Raw genomic sequence first — 22,709 nt, 5'->3', positions numbered from 1 at the left:
AAACTCTTTGCTCATGTTCTAGAACAACTTAGTAAAACGTCCAAAACAAAATTACTCCAAAAAAATGATAACCCAGGATGTATTCACAAAAGAAATGATTAATATTCCCCTTTCCACATCTGTTAATAACAGCAACAATACTGAGAGCCACCTTAATTTACTAGAAGATAAACTAGCTAGATTATCACCTCATCAAGAGCAGGGACCATGTCAGTCTTGTTTACTGCCTCAAAAAAGGGTCTAGTATATGATTAGGGAAAACAATCTTCTTTTTACTGTATAGGCTTTTCTACTCTGAATTGTTCACTAGGTTCATGTATTATCTTTCCAAATTAAAAAAAAAAATTAAGGAAAAAAGAAATAACTAGGAATGTAATCATCACTAGAGTTAATTATGTGCATTCAATTATATTATAGTTTCTTAAATTTTAAATTACCTATACAATTACCTAATGCCATTTCTGAGAGGGAGCGTAGACTCGGAGTGAAAGACTGACACTAATTCCTGAAGAAAAATCACACACTGGGCTCCACCACTCAACACTGCTTATCTCTGGGCTCCTGACACCTTATCCCAGCACAGGGCACAGTCAGGGATAATGAATTCTCATAGGAAAATATTCACGGTCTTTGCTTCTACGTATCAATACTGAAAAAATAATCTAGTGTTTGTTAAAATTTCATCCATCTGAAAGGATCTTTCTGAAATTTATATTTTACTCCCCTCAAAAAAGATAGCTATTTTATAATATTTTATTTAACATATATCAAGAGTTTTCAATAGTCCACTATTTTTCCATTTTTGAAGAAAATACAAATCACTTTAAAATGCTGAAAATTTTAGAAAGAGTTCTACCTGTTGATCAAGAATTCATCTTTTGTCTTATGATGAAACACAGGAATTGGAACACCCCAAACTCTTTGCCTTGATATACACCAATATGGCCGCCTGTCCATCATTTCAACCATGGCATTCAGTGCTGATCCAGGAATAAATTTCACTTTTTTTAACAATTCCTGCAATTGATTCACAAATCAAGTCCAGTGAGAGAAAGCAGAACAAATTTTCTAGAACTGCCACTATTTATCCTAATACAGTTCTTTATTTTAGAGGTTTATAGTCATTTACATGCCCCCTTCCCCCACCAAAAAGAAACTAATCTAAAAACACCATAGATTTCAGAGCAAATGAGACAATGTTAAAATAGGACCACAAATGATCTAATAAATAACATCCAGAGCAGACTTCACCTTTGGAGGATGTGACAAGAAATTTTATACTAATTTCCAAGCACCCTAGATCAAAACTGGTAATAACAGGTTTAGTAGAAGTATTATACTTTATTAAACTACAGTTAAAATCAATTCAAACTTGATTTCAATAATTCTTCTTTAATTGCTTAAGAAATAAGCTACTATCTTAGGTGGACAAACAAGGACTGCAATGTAACCTAATTTTACATAGTATGGTTTACAACATAGAAAACACTTTCTCAAAATAAGTTACTTCCTATTTACTGGTTGTCTCTCAAGAACTCTCCTTCCCTCCACCTCCCTCCCCCAAAAGTTGTTAACTACTAGCATTTGCTTTCATTTGTTAATTACCAAGAAAAGAATTGTATAGCAAAAATGTTTAAAAATATCCGTAAGTGAAAATATAACTTCATTTTAAAAAGTCTCTCTACCCATCAATAAAAGCATTTTTACATTTTTAGAGCATGTTTAAACAGTTTCCTCGCTTACCTGAACCCCCAGAAATCCCCTCCCCCAAAGCCCTTTGTAGCACCACCTACTGGTAGAATGGCAACATTCGCAATTTATTTTGATTAAAAATTGAAACGTGATACTGACTTGATATTTGATTTTGTTAAGGAATAACTATTATTTTTTTAAGGTGGTAAAAATGGCATTAAAATTATGTTTTAATTTTAAATGTCAGATATACATGATGAAATATTTATGGAAAACATAATGCCTAAAAGTTGCTTTAAAATAATCCAATGGGTATGAAGTGTAGATAATGGGTAGGGATGCAGATAAAAATAAAATTGGCAAAAAGGTGGTTATTGTTGAAGTTGGGTGATGGAAACATGGCAGTACATTATTCTCTCTATTTCTGCGAGGAACAACTGAAAATTTTCTATAAAGAAGTTAAAAAAAAATATGGCTTCAGTGTATTGCATCAGCATCAGACTCAGATGTTCTGCAACAAAAATCCGTGCAGAGCTGAAAGTTACAAATTATAACATTTACAGGTAAGAAAAACAGCCTTCACAGAAATGTAAAAAACAGAAGAAAACAAAGAAACGGTCCATAGCACAGTTATCCACTCTACATGAATGTAGAAAGCATAAATTGCTTGCATAGCTTTGGCATGGACCCCAAATTGCCATGTCAACAAATGAACCAACTAATATTAGCAATGTTACATGCAAGCTGTAAAGCAAAATATCTGTATACTCAGCCTGGCTACCAAATATATATTTGAGTTCTTTCATTTAATAGAATCAAGTTGTTCATGAGATATACACACACACAGATACATAAACGTATTGAATGAAAGAGCTCAAATATATATTAATATTTAAAATGCCAGTTATAAAATATTTGTTAACTCAAAAGAAATAGCTTTTCAAATGAACTGCAATTTCAATTTTAAGGAAGCAAAGAGTTTTAAAAGAGTTTTGCTGAATGCCCACTATGTGCCAGGCACTGTTCTGGGAACTTTTATTCACTTATCTTGTGAGGCAGGCATTATCACCACTTTTATACAGATGAGGAAACTGAGGTTCTGAGAGGTTAAACAATTTGCTGAACTGAAGTCCTAATTCTATGCTATTTTCACTACACTGGGCAGGAAATTAGAGCAAGTTAAACTCTTTAAGCATGTATAATGAAGGGATGGAAACCCAAGGTCCTTCCAGATCTAAAATTCTACAAGTTTATGAAACCAAATAATAATAGCATTAATCCCTTCTATTCCCAAAACCCTACCCCAACCTCACATGTAAACCTTTCATACTGAGGGAATGATAAACCCAGCCCTTACAGTAGGATGCCTTTTATACCTTGGCTGTAGTCTTAATATCCATGATATTTACAAACCACTGCTTGCTGGCACGAATAACTACTGGTTTCTTAGTCCTCCAGTCATAGGGATAGCTGTGTACCAATTTTTCCTCTTTCAACAAATTCTTTGCAGCCTGAAGCATCTTTATAACTTAAAAAACAATTAATAACAATTTACATTAGACACAATTAAAAAGCACTATGAAAATCCTAATAACTCTCTAAACTCCCAGGGAGTACTAAATCTGGGCCAACAGGTGACAGTAAGAGTAGCCATCTACCGGGTAGCAAAGGCATAATCTGGGAATCTCCGGGCAATAAAAGCAGAAACTGTAAAACCTTAATCAGACTCCCAATTATGCCATTCCCATGGCTCTTCTTTTCAAAGATGACAGAATACATCTAGAATTCTACATCTCAAATTCAGAGTCACAATCTTTCATACTATGAATCTTAAAATGGTCTCCAGGTAATCCAGCAGAAACCAGGTATACTGAGTTGAATTCTGTCCCCCCAAAAGATAGGTTCAAGTCCTGGCCCCTAGTACTTGTGAATGTGACCTTATTTGGAAATAGGGTCTTTGTAGATGTAATCTGCAATTAAGATGAGGTCACACTGGATTAGAGTGGGCCCTAATTCCAATGCCTGGTGTCCTTCTAAGAAGAAAGGACACACAGAGACACACAGAGCAAAGAAGAACATGTTATAATAGAGGCAGACTGGAGTGATACAGCTATAAACCAAAGAATGCCAAGGATTACCAGGAGCCACCAGAAGCCAGGAAGAGGCAAACATGAATTTTTCCATAGAGCTTTCAGAGGGAGCAGAGCCTGGCCAACACCTTTGATTTCAGACTTCTTGCCTCCAGAACTGTGAGAGAATAAGTTTCTGTTGTTTTAAGCCACCAAATTTATGGTAATTTGTGACAGGAGCCCTAGAAAATTAATATACCAGATCTAATTAGCCTTAGTCTTAGTGTGGGCAAAGAAAGGTTTTCATAGTACCTGGTCCTTGGATCCATATTTATAGAAAGGCAGAAAGAAAACTCAAGACTGGAGGACCCCTAAAATTGTTGATACATCAACTATCCTATATGTATCAGTGATATAAGGGTTACAAATGGAGTGCGAGTGTCTGATTCACAGTCAGCATCTAGTCCCAAGGTTGATTTCATCCTTCCACAAAACTAACACTGCTGATGACTATCCTTTATAGTCCTAAAATAACATCACTCTCTGTTGCCTGCCTTGATTTGCTTAAACAAGTAGAGCAACTTCAAAGCAAAAGATGAAAAAGTGCCAAACTCCATTTTAAACCATGTGGCAAAATAAAATATAAATAAAATATAATTTTAGCTTTTTGTTTGTTGAAAGTACAAAATGAGAGAATTGTCAGCAAAGGTTACTTCTGGCTGCTTTTCAGAAAATACATATTTATGATACCAACATAAACAGTACTCACCCGCATCTGTTCCCTCTTCAAGAACAGCTTTGTTTTGCAGTTCAGGACCCGCAGCATCTGTGAAGACTCCATCTTCATTCACTAAACAATCCTAAAAAGAGTCATTTTGAACAATTAAAATAAAGTATCAAGACATTTCATCTTATGACAATATCTAGCAAAGCAGTATACTATATAAAACATCTCATTATAGTCTAGTCTTTCACTACACTGAAAATTTGGGTACTTCTTATTCAGTCAATCAGAATTTGTGAATTTACACATTTAAATCACCAAAGGCAAAATGTATTATTAAAACATACACCTAAAGTTTAATTACAAAAAGTAACAAAATATACTAAAAACCTCAATTTACAGATCTATGGCAGTGTACATACATTGTGACGACTCTGAGACTTGCCTTTAGCTAAATGGAAAAACTTGCTAAGTAACTGACGTGTGTAAAATAAATTTAGAGAAGACTGTTTAGTCTGAAAAAAATTTAAAAACCGGCTCTTTTCAACTATTTAGTAAAACCCACTTGCCATTTTTCAGGGATTGAAAGTAATTTGTCTATGTGACTTAATACTTGGAAAAAAAAATGCCCCCATTTACTATGCATTCTTCAATTCTAACTCTGTGACAATTTTGTGCTAATTCTGGGAAATCGTTCTCAATTAGTATGAGTTAATGAGGCTTTGGAGGCTTACTGCACAGAAGCATTTCACAACTTAACTACGATGACAATAATTATTGTTTATTATCAAAAGTAAAGACATTAGTTAGGGTTTATCGCTTTAATTCTTCAAAAGCAATAATTTAAAAGGAAAAAAGAGGAGCAGTACCATGGACAAGTTGTGTTGAGAAGCTACACTGTAATCTTCCATACCATGAGCTGGGGCTGTGTGAACCAACCCTGTTCCTTTTGTCATGGTCACATGACTGGCAGGTAAAAGAGGAGACACCCTCTCAGAAATGAAAGGATGAGCACAAGTACCATTTTCCAAGTCAACACCTGTGCGGAAAGAAAGCCACAATTAAGAATTATTTTAGGGCTTCCCTGGTGGCACAGTGGTTGAGAGTCTGCCTGCCGATGCAGGGGACACGGGTTCGTGCCCCGGTCCGGGAAGATCCCACATGCCGCGGAGCGGCTGGGCCCGTGAGCCATGGCCACTAAGCCTGCGTGCCCGGAGCCTGTGCTCCACAGCGGGAGAGGCCACAACAGTGAGAGGCCCCCATATAGCAAAAAAAAAAAAAAAAAAAAAGAATTATTTTATATAGCAATTCTTCTACCTCTTTAAGATTAGCAATAGACATCAGCTGAAAAGAGCAGAATCTGGGATAAGACTGGGCTCAAATTCTGGCTTTCCCTTTTATTTGTTCTGTGACCTTCAGGAATCTATAAAATGTGAACAATTACGGTTCCTACCTCAGAGGTCTGCTGTGAACATAAACTGGGTTAATGCACATTAAGCATTTTGGGTACTTATCACAATACTTGCCACACTGTAAATGCTTTAAAATATTAGCAATTATTATAAAAAATAGATAATCAAATGAATCCAAAAAAACTTCTCTAATTTATGTGCAGTTATGTACCTTTTAGAATAGAGGACAAAAAATTCTAGATCTACAGGTCAATGACTAGTACGTTCTAATACTATCTCTGCGGGAACTCGTAGCTTTTCATAATGTTACCCTAAAAAGGTAAGAGATGATAAATAATACCCTACAGTTACTGGGCACCCACATGTACTAGACTCAACATAAATTCTTACCTCATCTTCATAATACTACAAAGCAGCTAACATTATCCCCAATTTACAAATCAGAAAACAAGAAAATATAGGCCACGAATGAGAAGTATATATATTCCTCTGAAACATGGTGGCTAAAAATGGCAATAATTAATTTTTCACAAAGTAATAATTTGAAACAATAATGCAGTCTAGAAAAATGACCTTTAAATTTAACCTTAATACTTTCAAAACCCTTTGAGAAGCCACTCAACTTCTGTAACAACATCTAACATGTCAAGGAAGTCTATTAATACCTTTTGCACTTAAAAAAGAGGTGGGCTGTGGTTAATAATACTGTGCTGTATATTTGAAAGTTACTAAGGGATTAGATCTTAAAAGTGCTCATCACAACAAAAAAAATTTGCAACTATGTGTGATGATGGATGTTAACTAGACTTATGGTGATCATTTCACAATATATACAAATATTGAATCATTATTTTGAATGCCTGAAACTAATATAATGTTATATATCAATTACATATCAATATTTTTAAAAAAGAAGTGAGAGAGGTGTATGGAGTAAAGAATATACTGGAGCCTCTAAGTTACCTAATACACCAACAAGGTCCAAAGGGTATTAAATATTAAACATTCTGGAGCTTCTTTCATGCCTTTGACATTAAAAACCTTTTGATTTTTGTTAAGTTTGTTTAAACCTCTAACTGGCTTATATCTAAAGCAGTGCATTTTGAGGCCTTCCTTACTTTGCTAGGCAATCTTTCCATTTTTGAGTATCTATTCTTGTGATTTTTTTTTTTCTTTTGTAAGAAACTCAAAGATATACCATCCCTAAGGATCAAAGGTAATTTTAAACTTCCCTAGATTTCCAGTTATATTTCTTTTTTTTTTTTAACATCTTTATTGGAGTATAATTGCTTTACAATGGTGTGTTAGTTTCTGCTTTATAACAAAGTGAATCAGTTATACATATACATATATTCCCATATCTCCTCCCTCTTGCATCTCCCTCCCTCCCACCCTCCCTACCCCACCCCTCTAGGTGATCACAAAGCACCGAGTTGATCTCCCTGTGCTATGCGGCTGCTTCCCACTAGCTATCTATTTTACGTTTGGTAGTGTATATATGTCCATGCCACTCTATCACTTTGTCACAGCTTACCCTTCCCCCTCCCCATATCCTCAAGTCCATTCTCTAGTAGGTCTGTGTCTTTATTCCCGCCTTGCCCCTAGGTTCTTCAGGACCTTTTTTTTTCCCTGAGACTCCATATATATGTGTTAGCATATGGTATTTGTTTTTCTCTTTCTGACTTGCTTCACTCTGTATGACAGACTCTAGGTCCATCCACCTCATTACAAATAGCTCAATTTCGTTTCTTTTTATGGCTGAGTAATATTCCATTGTATATAGGTGCCACATCTTCTTTATCCATTCATTTGCTGATGTACACTTAGGTTGCATCCATGTCCTGGCTATTGTACATAGAGCTGCAATGAACATTTTGGTACATGACTCTTTTTGAATTATGGTTTTCTCAGGGTATATGCCCAGTAGTGGGATTGCTGGGTCGTATGGTAGTTCTATTTTGTAGATTTTTAAGGAACCTCCATACTGTTCTCCATAGTGGCTGTATCAATTTACATCCCCACCAACAGTGCAAGAGGGTTCCCTTTTCTCCACACCCTCTCCAACATTTATTGTTTGTAGATTTTTTTTGATGATGGCCATTCTGACTGGTATGAGATGATATCTCATTGTAGTTTTGATTTGCATTTCTCTAATGATTAATGATGTTGAGCATTCTTTCATCCATAGTTATATTTCAAAATCAGCCACTACTTCAGAAGTCCCAAATTATAGCTTACTAAGGATCCATTTCTATGCTATCTTGGGAATAACTTTCAGAATTTATTCAATTTCCTTATTAAAATCATATACCCCAAAATAAATGTATTTATTTCCTTCCTTGCTCCTTTGATCAAATCAGATAAAAGTAATTTTCAATAATTTAATTTTGAATAAAATTTTAGAGGGAAATTTGTACATTATATGTTGTACAAAGGGCATCTGTGTAATTTTCCACTGGATATTTGCCAAAAATGTTTTTTTTAATCTATTGTGCCTTTGTCAATGTTCACATTTTCTATATTCCTATCATGTTCAATGCATATTCTCCTTCAGTTTAATCAATGTAAAATATATTCTAGAAAGGTAGAGGCCATATCTGTTTTGATTCACAATAAGAAATCTTCAGCAAGGCACTAAACTAAGATCAACCCAATATTTTGATGACTTTGATGGTCAGAATACCTGTAAATCCTTACCAGAAAATGTTGAAATAACCTCAAATGTTGTTTCCAAAGTAGAAGCAACAGATGTTACTTTATCTGCAGCTAAAACGTAGAGGTCTCCAGATTTGGAACACTTCACGACAGCATACCTAAAATAAAATTTTAGGAGTAAGTTACTAATAATGAAAAAAGAAAAACCACAGATAACATTTTAAATGTTTTACATTATTTTAGAAAAACTAACTTTAAGATCAAAAAAGTACTATTTTCAAGGGACTTCATTCCTTACATTTGTTTTCTTTTCCAAAAAAGGTAGAAATAAGGTCTTAAGTAGAATCCTCTAAAGCTTAACAAAATCTATATGAACTGAAACTTATAATCTTTTTTTTTTTTTTGCGGTACGCGGGCCTCTCATTGTTGTGGCCTCTCCCGTTGCGGAGCACAGGCTCCGGACGCACAGGCTCAGCAGCCATGGCTCACGGGCCTAGCCACTCCGCGGCATGTGGGATCTTCCTGGACCAGGGCACGAACCTGTGTCCCCTGCAACGGCAGGCGGACTCTCAACCACTGCGCCACCAGGGAAGCCCTATAATCTTTAATCTATATGAACTAAAGCTTAATAAAATCTATATGAACTAAGTTACAATTCACTAATTTTAAAAGGATAATAAGGATTAAATAAGATCAAAATAATGCTAAAAATGGAATTGATCCTATTTGTGAATAAAACAAAAATTGCAATAATATACCTACTTTGATTCTGGCATATAACAAACAGCCTGATTGGCTGGAATTGTCCAAGGCTGGGTGGTCCAGACTAAGAAACTAACAGGAGATGAACCATCTGTGAAAATAAAATTTCAAATATGCTAGCAAATCAAATGTTATAATTCCATAATTTTAATAAACTCAAGCAACAGATAAATCTTACCTATAAGAGACGCCAACTTAGGAGAAGGTTTCAAGAGAGGAAATTTTACATATACTGAGCAACTGACATGCTCTGGATTATATTCAAGTTCTGCTTCAGCCAATGCAGTCCTAAGGTTTAAAAATATTAAACATAAATATTTGGAACCCTCACAAAATTCTCCCCTTGAATACCAAAAAGACATAAATACCTTGATGAGGGAGACCAAAACACAGGTTTATAAGATCGATAAATCAAGCCCTATAAAAGACAAAGAAAAATGAAAGCTGGAATTCTGTAACACATATTTTAACATACTCAAAGAAAAAAAAAACTTTTACTACCTTATCATACATTTCATAGAAAATTCTCAACTGTCTGGCTTCATATCTTCCATCAAATGTATAGTAGCAATTATTCCAATCTGCCATTATTCCCCAACGAATAAATGCCGACTTCTGTTTCTCAATAGCTGCCTTGGCAAATGATCTAGCTAAAAACAATAAAGAAACAAAAAGCTTTTGAAAACAAATTAATTCAAATTCTTATTTAGCATGTATCTCTCTAAATGCAGGTACTGTACACAATTTAGACTATAAAAACTTTTTAATAGGAAAATTATCTGAAAGTTTAAGTGTTCAGAAGATACCTACAACAAATTCTAAAATTAACTAAAATTTCAAAAGTTAAAATTTTGTTACCATCTCCTCTATTATTGAGAGATCATAAAATGGCCTTACTTTTAGAAAAAATAAACTGGAAAAGTTATTCTTCATATTTCTCAGTTTAAGAAAAGGTCAGAGAACAATTCTTATTTCATTATATATACACACACACAAAATTAACCAGTACAACCAATAATACTCTTTCATAAGGAAATATGAAATCTTCACAATCATATCCAATTATAAAATAGTTTAGGGACTTCCCTGGTGGCACAGTGGTTAAGAATCCCCCTGCCAATGAAGGGGACACGGGTTCGAGCCCTGTTCCAGGAAGATCCCACATGCCATGGAGCAACTAAGCCTGTGCACCACAACTACTGAGCCTGTGCTCTAGAGCCCGCAAGACACAACTACTGAGCCCGAGAGCCACAACTACTGAAGCCCATGTGCCTAGAGCCCGTGCCCTGCAACAAGAGAAGCTGCCACAATAAGAAACCCATGCACCACAACGAAGAGTAGCCCCTGCTCATCGCAACTAGAGACAGCCCGCACACAGCAGTAAAGGCCCAAAGCAGCCAAAAGTAAATAAATAAATAAACACTGAGGAGCCCTTAAAAAAAAAAAAAACAGTTTAACATATAAGAACAGAAGGGGGACTTCCCTCGTGGCATAGTGGTTAAGAATCCGTCTGCCAATGCAGGGGACACGGGTTCGATCCCTGGTCCAGGAAGACCCCACATGTCGCAGAGCAACTAAGCCCGTGCGCCACAACCACTGAGCCTGCGCTCTAGAGCCCATGAGCCACAACTACCGACCCCTGTGTCACAACTACTGAAGCCTGTGCACCTAGAGCCCGTGCTCCACAACAAGAGAAGCCACCGCAATGAGAAAACCGTGCACAACGAAGAGAAGGCCTGGCTCGTCGCAACTAGAGAAAGCCTGTGTGTAGCAACGAAGACCCAATGCAGCCAAAAAAATTAATTAATTAAAAAAAAAAGAAAAAGGATAGAAGAGTCCTCCCTGACACATTCTATGGAAGGAAAGGATCAAAAAAAGAGATCTTTTAAAACAATTTTTAATTTAAAATTTACTTTTGGTTTAGCACCTAAAATAGGTCAAGTCCTAGCCAAGAAAGTAAATAAAAACATTGACCAAAATCATAATTTCTACAAAATGTGAAGACTAAAGAACTGAAAAATGTACTTGGATGTGTTCACAAATCTTTCCTTCATTTCTGAACATAAGTTCTCATAAAAGTCAATTACACAAAATCTTAATTTTCTTTGACACAAAGTGGTTTCCAACAGATGTCATTATAAGCGAAAAACAATAGCAAAAAACAAAAAACAATAGGTGTCTTTGATAAAGCCCTGACTTTTCCAAGGAAGCAGTGTTTACAAATACCATTTTAAAACAGAAATAGAGATTATTTACCTTTCTCTCTAATTTCCATAGCTGAAAGATTCTGAGCTTTTCCACCAAGTTCTGATAATACTTTTATTTCAATGGGTAAGCCATGACAATCCCAGCCTGGCACAAAATGTATTTTGGAACCTCTCATCATATGGTATCGGTTGGCTATATCTTTCAAAATCTGCAAAGATAAAATGATAATCATCATTCACACATAAAGCATGTGGCCTACAATTTATATTCTCTTCTTAATATCATTTTAAAACACTAAGAAAACCTAATTTTAATAAGATTTATATAGAATTATCTATTAAACCTACCAACTCCCTCAAGTTCTACATAAACACAAGAGTAACAAATACCTGATTTTTAAAATGCCATTAACTCCCCCAGAAGGAAGTTGAATTATAAAAGATTCTAAAGTGAAAAGCATTACATCCACATTTACTAATTTGTTTGTAAAGTTGGAGTATGCAAATATGCAAACCATACTACCTTTTTAAGAAATGATTTGAGGGCTTCCCTGGTGGCGCAGTGTTATAAGAATCCACCTGCCAATGCAGGGGACACGGGTTCGAGCCCTGGTCTGGGAAGATCCCACATGCTGCAGAGCAACTAAGCCTGTGTGCCACAACTACTGAAGCCCACGCGCCTAAAGCCCGTGCTCTACTACAAGAGAAGCCACTGCAATGAGAAGCCTGCACACCGCAACGCAGAGTAGACCCCACTCGCCACAACTAGAGAAAGCCCACGCGCAGCAACGAAGACCCAATGCAGCCATAAATTAATTACTTAATTATTTAAAAAAAGAAATAATTCGAACTTTCTAAATATCAGAGTACAAATTACAAATTTGCTTTACTCTTCTGAAAAAAAATTATTAATGTGAATAATCCAATATTATGTATATTTAGTTAATAAATATAATAGAATCAATGCAGAATTTATAATGCACTCAGAGTATGAAATATCACAGTTAACTTTTGTTTGTTTTTTTTTTGGCCACACCTCACGCAGCATGTGGAACTTCCCTGATCAGGGATCAAACCTGAACCCGCTGCAGTGGAAGCATGCACGGAATCTTAACCACTGGACCACCAGGGAAGTCCATGGTTAACTTTGTTATTACTAAAACCCTAAATAAAACAATAGACCTCTTCACTTAGTATAGTTCTAGAACTGTTTCTCAGCTCATTTTAGATAGTAGGGGGCAGCAGAGTCTTTTAAAAAATATATTACCACTAAGAAATGGGGGCGGGCTTCCCTGGTGGCGCAGTGGTTGAGAGTCTGCCTGCCGATGCAGAGGACATGGGTTCGTGCCCCGGTCCAGGAAGATCCCATGTGCCGCGGAGCGGCTGGGCCTGTGAGCCATGGCCGCTGAGCCTGCGCGTCCAGAGCCTGTGCTCCGCAACGGGAGAGGCCACAGCAGTGAGAGGCCCACATACCGCATAAATAAATAAATAAATAAATAAGCAAACAAACAAATAAATAAATAAAAATAAAAAATAGGGGCTCAGGGACTTCCCTGATGGTCCAGTGGTTAGGACTTCGCCATCCATTGCAGGGCATGCAGGTTTGATCCCTGGTCTGGGAGCTAAGATCCCACATGCCTCTTGGCCAAAAAACCAAAGCATAAAACAGAAGCAATATTGTAACAAATTCAATAAAGACTTTAAAATTGGTCCACATCAAAAAAAAAAAAATCTTAAAAAAATAAAAAGTGGGGGCTCAAAGACAAAGGACAGATTTGGCTCCAAGCTTAACTCCTTCTTCCCAAAACTGAACAGTGCAGTAGTCCAGAAAAATATTTCTTCCTTTCCATGTCTCTCAAAAGTAGAAAAGATAATACACATTCTTCCCACTCACCCCTTCTTCCACGTAAAAGTCTTTCAGACTTCTTACCAAAGGGCAGGGGGGCCTTGTGATCTGGGTGGTAGTCATACTGCATAAACAATCATCTACTGATATATACTTAAGATCTGTACACTTTATGTTATGTATATTACTTAAATCAATCAATATAAAAAACATCCTTCCCACTTATCCCTATTCAAAGTTATTTTATTTATTTAATTATCTGTCCCTTTGTGAGAAAATATAAACTCTCTGAAACCAGAGATTCCATCTGTCTTCTTCATCCATAAACTCCAAGCATTTAGAATGGTATGTGGAACTATTCTAAAGTACTTACTGAATAAAGGAATGCATGCATATATGTTCTAGACTGTGATGTCTTATACAGTAGTCACTAGCCACCAGCAGCTAATGAGCATCAAAACTGACTAGTCTAAATTGAGATGTACTGTAAATATAAAACATATACCAGATTTCCAATACTTAATACCCCAAAAAAGAATGTGAAATATTTCCAACAAAATTTACAATGGCTATATGTTAAAATGATGGCTCAGATATGTTGAGCTAAACATAATATTAAGATTAATTTCATCTATTTCTTCTGAAATATTTTTATGTGGCTACTAAAAAATTTAACTTACCTATGTGGCTCACATTTGTAGCTTGCAACATTTCTACTTTACAGTGCTGCTATCCATCACGTTAACAGAAAGGCATCATTTAAGCTACTTTTAATTAACGAAAATTTTAATTTAATCATGAGCTAGTAATTAACAATGTCCCTAATAAGGAAAGACAGAAGCCTTTATTAGAAGCCTCTAGTAAAAGAAACAGCAGGGATGCAACAGGAATATGTTCCTAATTGCTCAGTATCAAACATTACCCTCCTCCTCTCCAAACAAGTTCCTCCATACTTTAAAAGCCATTTGTCTCTTTTGGTCATGACAGTCCTCTCTGTCCTCATTTCTCCTTTTGGTTTTCATTTTCCTATCACAATACTCGTGTATTCCTTTGTTTAACAGACAAATATTTGAATGCCTGCAATGTGCCAAGCACTGTCCTAGGAACCTAGAGTATGGCAGTAAACTGGAGAAACAAGGTGCTTCTTCAGATGGAGGAAGACAGAAGATAAACATATTCACTCACTATGAAGTTAAAAGCATGGCAAAGGGTTTGAAAGAGGCATGTGGCTGGTGGTGGTAGCACTAATTTACAGGGACATCAGTAAGCCTGAAGAGATGACATCTGAACAGAGATATGAAGGAAATGAGGAAGGCAGCCATCTGAACATCCAGGATGTATCCCAAGCAGAGAAAAACAAGCAAAACTATACATGGCACTGTCTGAGGAAGAACAAGAACTGTTCCTCCTCTAGTTCCAAAGTGCCCATGGTCTTGGACAGAGCCTCCAACTAGGCACAGAAGAGACCGTTTTGTGGGGTGCCTCAGTTTTTCAGAGAATTACTCCTCGATCCTTAAGCCATGTGGAGCCTACTGTCCTCCATTCCAGCTCTAAGGGTGAACACATGATCCACTGCAGCCATCAACATATTTTATCCCCAAGTCCAAATTGATTACTTCGAGGATAGACTTGTGACCCCAAACAGGCCAAGTACTTGTGTAAGAACTGTTAGAAAAGAAAGGATGGAAGAATGTAAGCCTGAAAATGTTGGGAAATGAGGGGCGGGGGTAAAGGTGAGGGTACAGACATCAAAAGGGGGAAAGGCTGCCTAAGAGTGAAAGTGAGAGAAAGCAACCCCTAATATTATCTGAGTCCCTGGGTGCAGCCATGCAAGGAGCTAAAACTACCATTGAAACAGTCAATAAATTCCCTTTTTTGATTAATCCACATAGAGTTGGCTTTTCTATTCCTAGGAACCAAAAGAATCTGGAACAGTAGAGTTTTGTTTTGGACTTTTATTATAACATACAGTCTCATTGAGTGTATTAAAAACAAGAGACTAGGCTATCTTTCTCAAATTAATTTAAAGTGTCTTCACTTAACATATGCAGCAGAAAGTTACAGAAGAAGAATGGAAAAGTCAGCCTTAAATAATTTAAAATAGAAGAAATGACTTAAAAGCAACAACTTTAAAGCAAAGATAATACCTATTCAAGCTTCTGTGTGGTAAATAACAATATATTAGACTAAAGATTAGTCCAGACACCTGTTTTGTCTTATTGATCTGAACCACAACCAGATAATACTGCAGGATACTCCTAATGGATACAGCAATTCAGTCCTCAGTCTTCCTCTAAATTTTCTTGACTATTTAAACTCATTAACTTTCCAGATTTACTTTTTATCCATTAAGAACATTTAAAAATTTTTTCTGTAAGTGACGGCCTTCCTTTGCCAGAGAGGTATCAGTGAAAACTAGCTAAAACAGAAAGTTCTAAATAAGATGCCAAATCTCACAATACAGAAAATGCCAAGGTTTCAACAAAACTTCACTCATACCCAAAACCAGGAAGATCTGAAACTGAATAAAAAAAAGACAGTCACTAGATAACCAAGACTGAGACGAGAGAAATGTTAGAATAACCTGAAAATGACTTTAAAGTAACCATGATAAAAATGCTTAAATGACCAACTGTGAACACACTTGAAAAATATGAAAAAAGAGAAAGCCTCAGCAAAGAGTCAGCAGATATCCAAGAAAAAGTAAATGGAAAACGTTTTTTCTTATATTTGATAGCTCAATTTTACTGAGCTATCAAATGCAAATTTTAAAAGAGAAAAGTGAAATAAGTGAAATAAAAAGTTCTGTAGGGCTTTCCTGGTGGCGCAGGTGGGTTGAGAGTCCGCCTGCCGATGCAGGGGACAAGGGTTCGTGCCCCGGTCCGGGGAGATCCCACATGCCGCGGAGCGGCTGGGCCCGTGAGCCATGGCCGCTGAGCCTGCGCGTCCGGAGCCTGTGCTCCGCAACAGGAGAGGCCACAACAGTGAGAGGCCCGCGTATCGCAGAAAGAAAGAAAAAAAAAAGTTCTGTAGTTGGGCTCAACTACAGAATGGAGGGGAAAAAGAGAAGAACCACTAACCTTGAAGTCAGAACAATAAACGACCCAATCTAAAAAGAAGAGAGAAAAAGGACAGAAAAAAAATATCATGGAGCTGTGGGACTGTAACAAAGATTTAACTTTGGTGCCACTGCTGCCCTGAAAGGAGACTTTTTCAGAGCTGAAAAAGGTACACAAAAAAATAATGGCTGAAATCTCCCCAAACTGCCATGAGACATAAACCTATAAATTCAAGAAGCTTAACAAAATCCAGAGGAAAAATCCAAAGAAATCCATGTCAAGACACATAATCATTAAAATTTTGAAAATAAAAATGTCTTGAAAGCAGCTGGAGAAAAATGACATGTTGTTTATTAGGGAAAAAATAATTTAAAAGATTGCAAAGTTTTCATTAAAAAACATGGAGGCCAGAAAGAAGTGGAACAATGTTTTTCAAGTGCTAAGAAAAAACTATCAATCCAGAATGCTATATACACTGAAAGTATACCTCAAGAATGGAAAGAAATCAAGACACTATCAGATGAAGGAAAACTAGAAGGATATGTGACCAGCAGACCTACCCTAAGGAATGGCTAAAGAAAACTGTCTAAACAGAAAAAAAACAATAAAGCAGAGATGCTGAAACATCAAGAAGGAAGAAAAAGTATGGTAAACAAAAATATGGGTAAATATAATAAACGTTCCATTTCCTCAAGTCATCTAAATTATGTTTCACAGTTGAAAAGATGACTGTCAAACACTGTCTTATATGGACCAAAATACATGCAGAGGAAATATGTAAACCAAGCTAAAAGCAAGGGAAGGAAAAAAGATATAAAGGGACAACATGCTTCTAAATAATCCATGGATCAAAGAACTCTCAAAGGAAATTTTAAAAATACAATGAGATGGGGCTTCCCTGGTGGTGCAGTGGTTGAGAGTCTGCCTGCCGATGCAGAGGACATGGGTTCATGCCCCAGTCTGGGAAGATCCCACACGACGTGGAGCGGCTAGGCCCGTGAGCCATGGCTGCTAAGCCTGGGCGTCCGGAGCCTGTGCTCCGCAACAGGAGAGGCCACAACAGTGAGAGGCCTGGGTACCGCAAAAAAAAAAAAAAAAAAAAATACGATGAGATGAATAAAAATGGAAGTTCAACATGACAAAATTTGTGGGACACAAGCTACAGGAGTGATGACACAAATTTATAGCAATAAAATACATACATTAGAAAAGAATAAAAGTCTGATCAATAATATAAAGTCTTATCTCAAAAACTAGAAAAAGAAAAACAAATGAGCCCAATGCAGGCAGAAGCAAGGAAACAATAAAAAAAAACAGAAATCGATGAAATTAAGAACAGAAAAATAAAAGAAAAATCAATGCAACAGAATTTGACTTCAGGCATGACAGTGTAAAAAAACTACATGGATGGGATTGCCAGGAAAACTGGTGAAAATAATTTAAAACCCTAATCATTTAAAGCTTCTGGAGGGACTTCCCTGGTGGCGCAGTGGTTAAGAATCCCCCTGCCAATGCAGGGGACACAGGTTCAAGCCCTGGTCCGGGAAGATCCCACATGTCACGGAGCAACTAAGTCCGTGAGCCACAACTACTGAGCCTGCACTGTACAGCCCATGAGCCACAACTACTGAAGCCCACGCACCTGCAGCCTGTGCTCTGCAACAAGAAAAGCCACAGCAACGAGAAGCCCGTGCACCCCAACAAAGAGTAGCCCCCACTCGCTGCAACCAAGACCCAACCCTGCCATAAGTAAGTAAATAAATAAATTTATATTTAAAAGTAAATAAAGCTTCTGGAAATGGTCCTAAGGGCATATAGCAAAGGAAGAAATATCTAAACAAGAAAAATGCCATGAAAGTTTGGCAAGAAAAATGAGAACCAAGACCACTCCCTCCCTCCAGCCTGCCAGCTCTGTGAGGCCGACTCCACTCCAGACCGTGCAGCCAAGGACACAGGGATCCTGGGAAGAGCAGGGGGTCGGCATTTATGATCCTTTCCACCGACCTGTTGCTGAGGCTACAAGGTCGAGATTCTCTACTTCTAAGACCCCACTCATGGAACAGAAACTTTACCGTGTGTAAGAGTCTGCTGGGAATACTGGAGCTCTAATCACCCTTGTTTGGGCTCATGAAATGGTGGTTCCACACCCGGAAAGGCAGTTCAAGAAGATCTCAGGCTACTGGCCCTCCCCATGGGTGCTCAGCTCCAAAAGTCGGGGTGTCTCTCATACAGAAGTGTAGTTTCCCCCACTCCCAGTTCCAGAGCCCTGCCTGGCAGGTTCTGGCCGGGGGAAGGAGAAGCGGGCAGTAAAACAAATAGCTCTTACTCTCCTCCCAGCAACAGAGCAAGGAGAGGTTCAGGCCTAAGAGGGCTCTGAACAAGAGTAGAGGCTGTGGTGAAATGTAATTGGGAAAAGGTTCATAGATTCAAGATGACAGAGCTAAACTCTAGGCCAGCTCATTTGCAGGAGAGAAGACGGCTGGGAGGAGTCCGCCTGAGATCAGAACAAGAATCAAAGACTGACCTCAGGAACCAATACTTCAAAGGACCCCAAATTTGATTGAATTAGTCTACAGAACAGTTTATGCCCAAGGGCACTGTTGAAAACAACAGACCCAAGAGCTGGAAAATTTCAGAACAAAACAGATGGGTGTTGGCAGGGAAAGAGGATGGGACCTCTGCCCAAACCACTATCCTCTGAGGGTGACTGAGCATACCCAAAGCTGCTCCACCCTGGGAAACAACATCAGAGGCTTAACACTAGAGACACACGGGACGGGGTTGGACCAGACCTCATGAAAATAACCCTGCCAGTCACCAAACATATAAACAAGCAAATTACAATGAAAAGCCAGGGCAGGAAGCAGGCAGTGGCAGAAAGACCAATATACAGACTTATTATATTACTAGAATGCCTAATTTCCAAGAACAAAAAAAATTACAAGGCATACAAAGAAACACAAAAGTATGGCATATAAACTGAAAAAAAAAGCAGGCAACATCAACTACCTATGAGGGCAACCAAATGTCAGGTTAACAGAAAAAGAATTCAAGACTGCCATTATAAACATGTATAAAGGGGAATTCCCTGGCAGTTCAGTGGTTAGGACTCGGCACTTTCACTGCTGTGGGCCTGGCTTCGATCCCTGGTTGGGGAACTAAGATCTCACAAGCCACTTGGCATGGTCAAAAAAAAAAACAATGCGTAAAGAACTTAAAAGGAAACCAGGATTAAAGAGATAAAGGGAGGAATGATAATGATAATAATGTCATGTCAATAGAAAATATCAATAAAGAGACAGAAATTGCTATTTTTGTTAAAAAGACCAAAAGGGGAATTCCGGAGTTGAAAATAATAGCTGAAACAAAGAATTCCCTAGAGGGGCTTAACAGTATATATGAACTGGCAAAAGAAATAACTAGTGAATGTGAATACAGAGCAACAGAGATTACATAAAACAAAAAAACAGAAAAAAGAACAGAAAAAAATGATCAGAGCCTCACAGAAATGTGGAACATGCATATTCAGTATACGAACATAATGGAAGGAACGGGAGTTTCAGAAGAAAGGAAAGGAGCTTAAAAATATACAAAAAAAAAGGGGACCTTCAAGATGGCGGAGGAGTAAGATGTGGAGATCACCTTCTTCCCCACAAATACATCACAAATACATCTACATGTGGAACAACTCCTACAGAACACCTACTGAACGCTGGCAGAAGACCTCAGACTTCCCAAAAGGCAAGAAACTCCCCTCGTACCTGGGTAGGGAAAAAGAAAAAAGAATAAACAGAGACAAAAGAACAGGGACGGGACCTGCACCTCCGGGAGGGAGCTGAGACGGACGAAAGTTTCCACACACTAGGAAGCCCCTTCACTGGCGGAGACTTGGCGGGGAGGGGGGAAGCTTCGGAGCCGCGGAGGAGAGCGCAGCAACAGGGGCGCGGAGGACAAAGCGGAGAGATTCCCGCACAGAGGATCGGATCGGTGCCGACCAGCACTCACCAGCCCGAAAGGCTTGTCTGCTCACCCGCCGGGGTGGGCGGGGGCTGGGAGCTGAGGCTCGGACTTCGGTCGGAGTGCAGGGAGAGGACTGGGGTTGGCGGCGTGAACACAGCCTGCAGGGGGTTAGTGCACCACGGCTAGCCGGGAGGGAGTCCGAGAAAAGTCTGGAGCTGCCAAAGAGACTTTTTCTTGCCTCTTTGCTTCCTGGTGCGCTAGGAGAGGGGATTAAGAGCCCTGCTTAAAGGAGCTCCAGAGACGGGCACAAGCCGCGGCTATCAGCGCGGACCCCAGAGGCGGGCATGAGACTCTAAGGCTGCTGCCGCCGCCACCAAGAAGACTGTCTGCAAGCACAGGTCACTATCCACACCGCCCCTCCCGGGAGCCTGTGCAGCCCGCCACTGTCCCCGTGCTCCTGGGACAACTTCCCCGGGAGAACGCACAGCGCGCCTCAGGCTGGTGCAACGTCACGTCGGCCTCTGCTGCGCAGGCTCGCCCGGAATTCCGTACCCCTCCCTCCCCCCGACCTGAGTGAGCCAGAGCCCCCGAATCAGCGGCTCCTTTAACCCTGTCCTGTATAAGCGAAGAACAGACGCCCTCAGGAGACCTACACGCAGAGGCGGGGCCAGTCCAAAGCTGAACCTCAGGAGCTGTGCAAACGAAGAAAGGGAAATCTCTCCCAGCAGCCTCAGGAGCAGCGGATTAAAGCTCCACAGTCAACTTGATATACCTACCTTGCATCTCTGGAATACCTGAATAGACAACGAATCATCCCAAAATTGAGGCGGTGGACTTTGGGAGCAACTGTAAACCTGGGGTTTGCTTTCTGCATTTAATTTGTTTCTGGTTTTATGTTTATCTTAGTTTAGTATTTAGAGATTATTAACATTGGTAGGTTTGTTTACTAATTTGGCTGCTCTCTTCCTTTTTACACACACACACACACACACACACACACACACATTTTTTTTTCCCTTTTCTCTTTTTCTGAGTGTGTATGTGTATGCTTCTTTGTGTGATTTGCTGTATAGCTCTGCTTTTACCATCTGTCCCAGGGTTCTACCTGTCCATCTTTTTTTGGTTTTTTTTTAGTATAGTTTTCAGCACTTCTTATCATTCATGGATTGGTTTTTTTGGTTTGGTTGCTCTCTTCTTTCTTACTTTCTGTTTTTTTATTATTATTATTACTTTCCTATATATTTTTATTTTATTTTATTATTTTTTTTTTTGCGGTACGCGGGCTCTCATTGCTGTGGCCTCTCCCGTTGCGGAGCACAGGTTCTGGACGCGCAGGCTCAGTGACCATGGCTCACGCGCCCAGCCTCTCTGCGGCATGTGGGATCCTCCCGGACGAACCCGCTTCCCCTGCATCGGCAGGCGGACTCTCAACCACTGCGCCACCAGGGAAGCCCTATTTTTATTTTTAATAATATATTTTTTTTACTTTTTATTTTAATAACTTTTTCTTTTCTTTCTTTCTCTCTCCCTCCTTCCCCTCTTCCCCCTCCCTCCCTCTGTCTGTCTGTCTATCTCTCCCTCTCTCTTTCTTTCTTTACTCCCTTTTCTTCTGAGCTGTGTGGCTGACAAGGTCTTGGTGCTCCGGCCAGGTGTCAGGCCTGAGCATCTGAGGTGGGAGAGCTGAGTTCAGGACATTGGTCCACCAGAGATCTCCAAGCCCCACGTAATATCAAGCAGTGAAAGCTCTCCCAGAGACCTCCATCTCAACGCTAAGACCCAGCTCCACTCAACGACCAGCAAGCTACAGTGCTGGACACCCTATGCCAAGCAACTAGCAAGACAAAAACACAACCCCACCCATTAGCAGAGAGGCTGACTAAAATCATAATAAGGTGACAGACACCCAAAAACACACCACCAGAAACGGTCCTGCCGACCAGAAAGACAAGATCCAGCCTCATCCACCAGAACACAAGCACTAGTCCCCTCCACCAGGAAGCCTACACAACCCACTGACCCAACCCTACCCACTGGGGGCAGACACCAAAAATAACAGGAATTATGAATCTGCAGCCTGCAAAAAGGAGACCCCAAACACAGTAAGTTAAGTAAAATGAGAAGACAGAACTACACAGCAGATGAAGGAGCAAGATAAAAACCCACCAGACCAAACAAATGAAGAGGAAATAGGCAGCCTACCTGAAAAAGAATTCAGAGTAATGATAGTAAAGATGATCCAAAATCCCGGAAATAGAATGGAGAAAATACAAGAAACGTTTAACAAGGACCTAGACGAACTAAAGAGCAAACAAACATTGATGAA

General features: G+C 38.9%; 1 protein-coding gene across 4 annotated transcripts in view; it reads right to left on the bottom strand.

Moving 5' to 3' along the window:
- IARS2 (isoleucyl-tRNA synthetase 2, mitochondrial) overlaps positions 1 to 22,709 on the bottom strand; it is a 68,573-nt gene that overhangs the window by 29,217 nt on the left and 16,647 nt on the right. For 3 of the 4 annotated variants that reach the window (XM_089906954.1, XM_022579254.3, XM_089906967.1), the window contains 10 exons: positions 11,571 to 11,730; positions 9,816 to 9,964; positions 9,683 to 9,732; positions 9,493 to 9,602; positions 9,315 to 9,405; positions 8,595 to 8,710; positions 5,355 to 5,524; positions 4,531 to 4,621; positions 3,069 to 3,220; positions 857 to 1,017 (listed from right to left, as the gene is read on the bottom strand). In XM_089906954.1, the coding sequence (XP_089763080.1) occupies positions 857 to 1,017; positions 3,069 to 3,220; positions 4,531 to 4,621; positions 5,355 to 5,524; positions 8,595 to 8,710; positions 9,315 to 9,405; positions 9,493 to 9,602; positions 9,683 to 9,732; positions 9,816 to 9,964; positions 11,571 to 11,730 (1,250 nt within the window). Of the gene's footprint in view, positions 1 to 856; positions 1,018 to 3,068; positions 3,221 to 4,530; positions 4,622 to 5,354; positions 5,525 to 8,594; positions 8,711 to 9,314; positions 9,406 to 9,492; positions 9,603 to 9,682; positions 9,733 to 9,815; positions 9,965 to 11,570; positions 11,731 to 20,132; positions 20,188 to 22,709 lie in introns of all 4 variants that reach the window. The other variant, XM_089906962.1, reaches the window with a different exon arrangement.

This window comes from Delphinapterus leucas, chromosome 1, assembly GCF_059928025.1.
Source record: "Delphinapterus leucas isolate spDelLeu-1000000601 "Yukka" chromosome 1, BTC_Dleu_Yukka2, whole genome shotgun sequence".
In the NCBI taxonomy this organism is placed as follows: Eukaryota; Metazoa; Chordata; class Mammalia; order Artiodactyla; family Monodontidae; genus Delphinapterus; species Delphinapterus leucas.
Note: the sequence above shows the minus strand (reverse complement) of the source record. Positions and strands in the feature narration are given on the sequence as shown.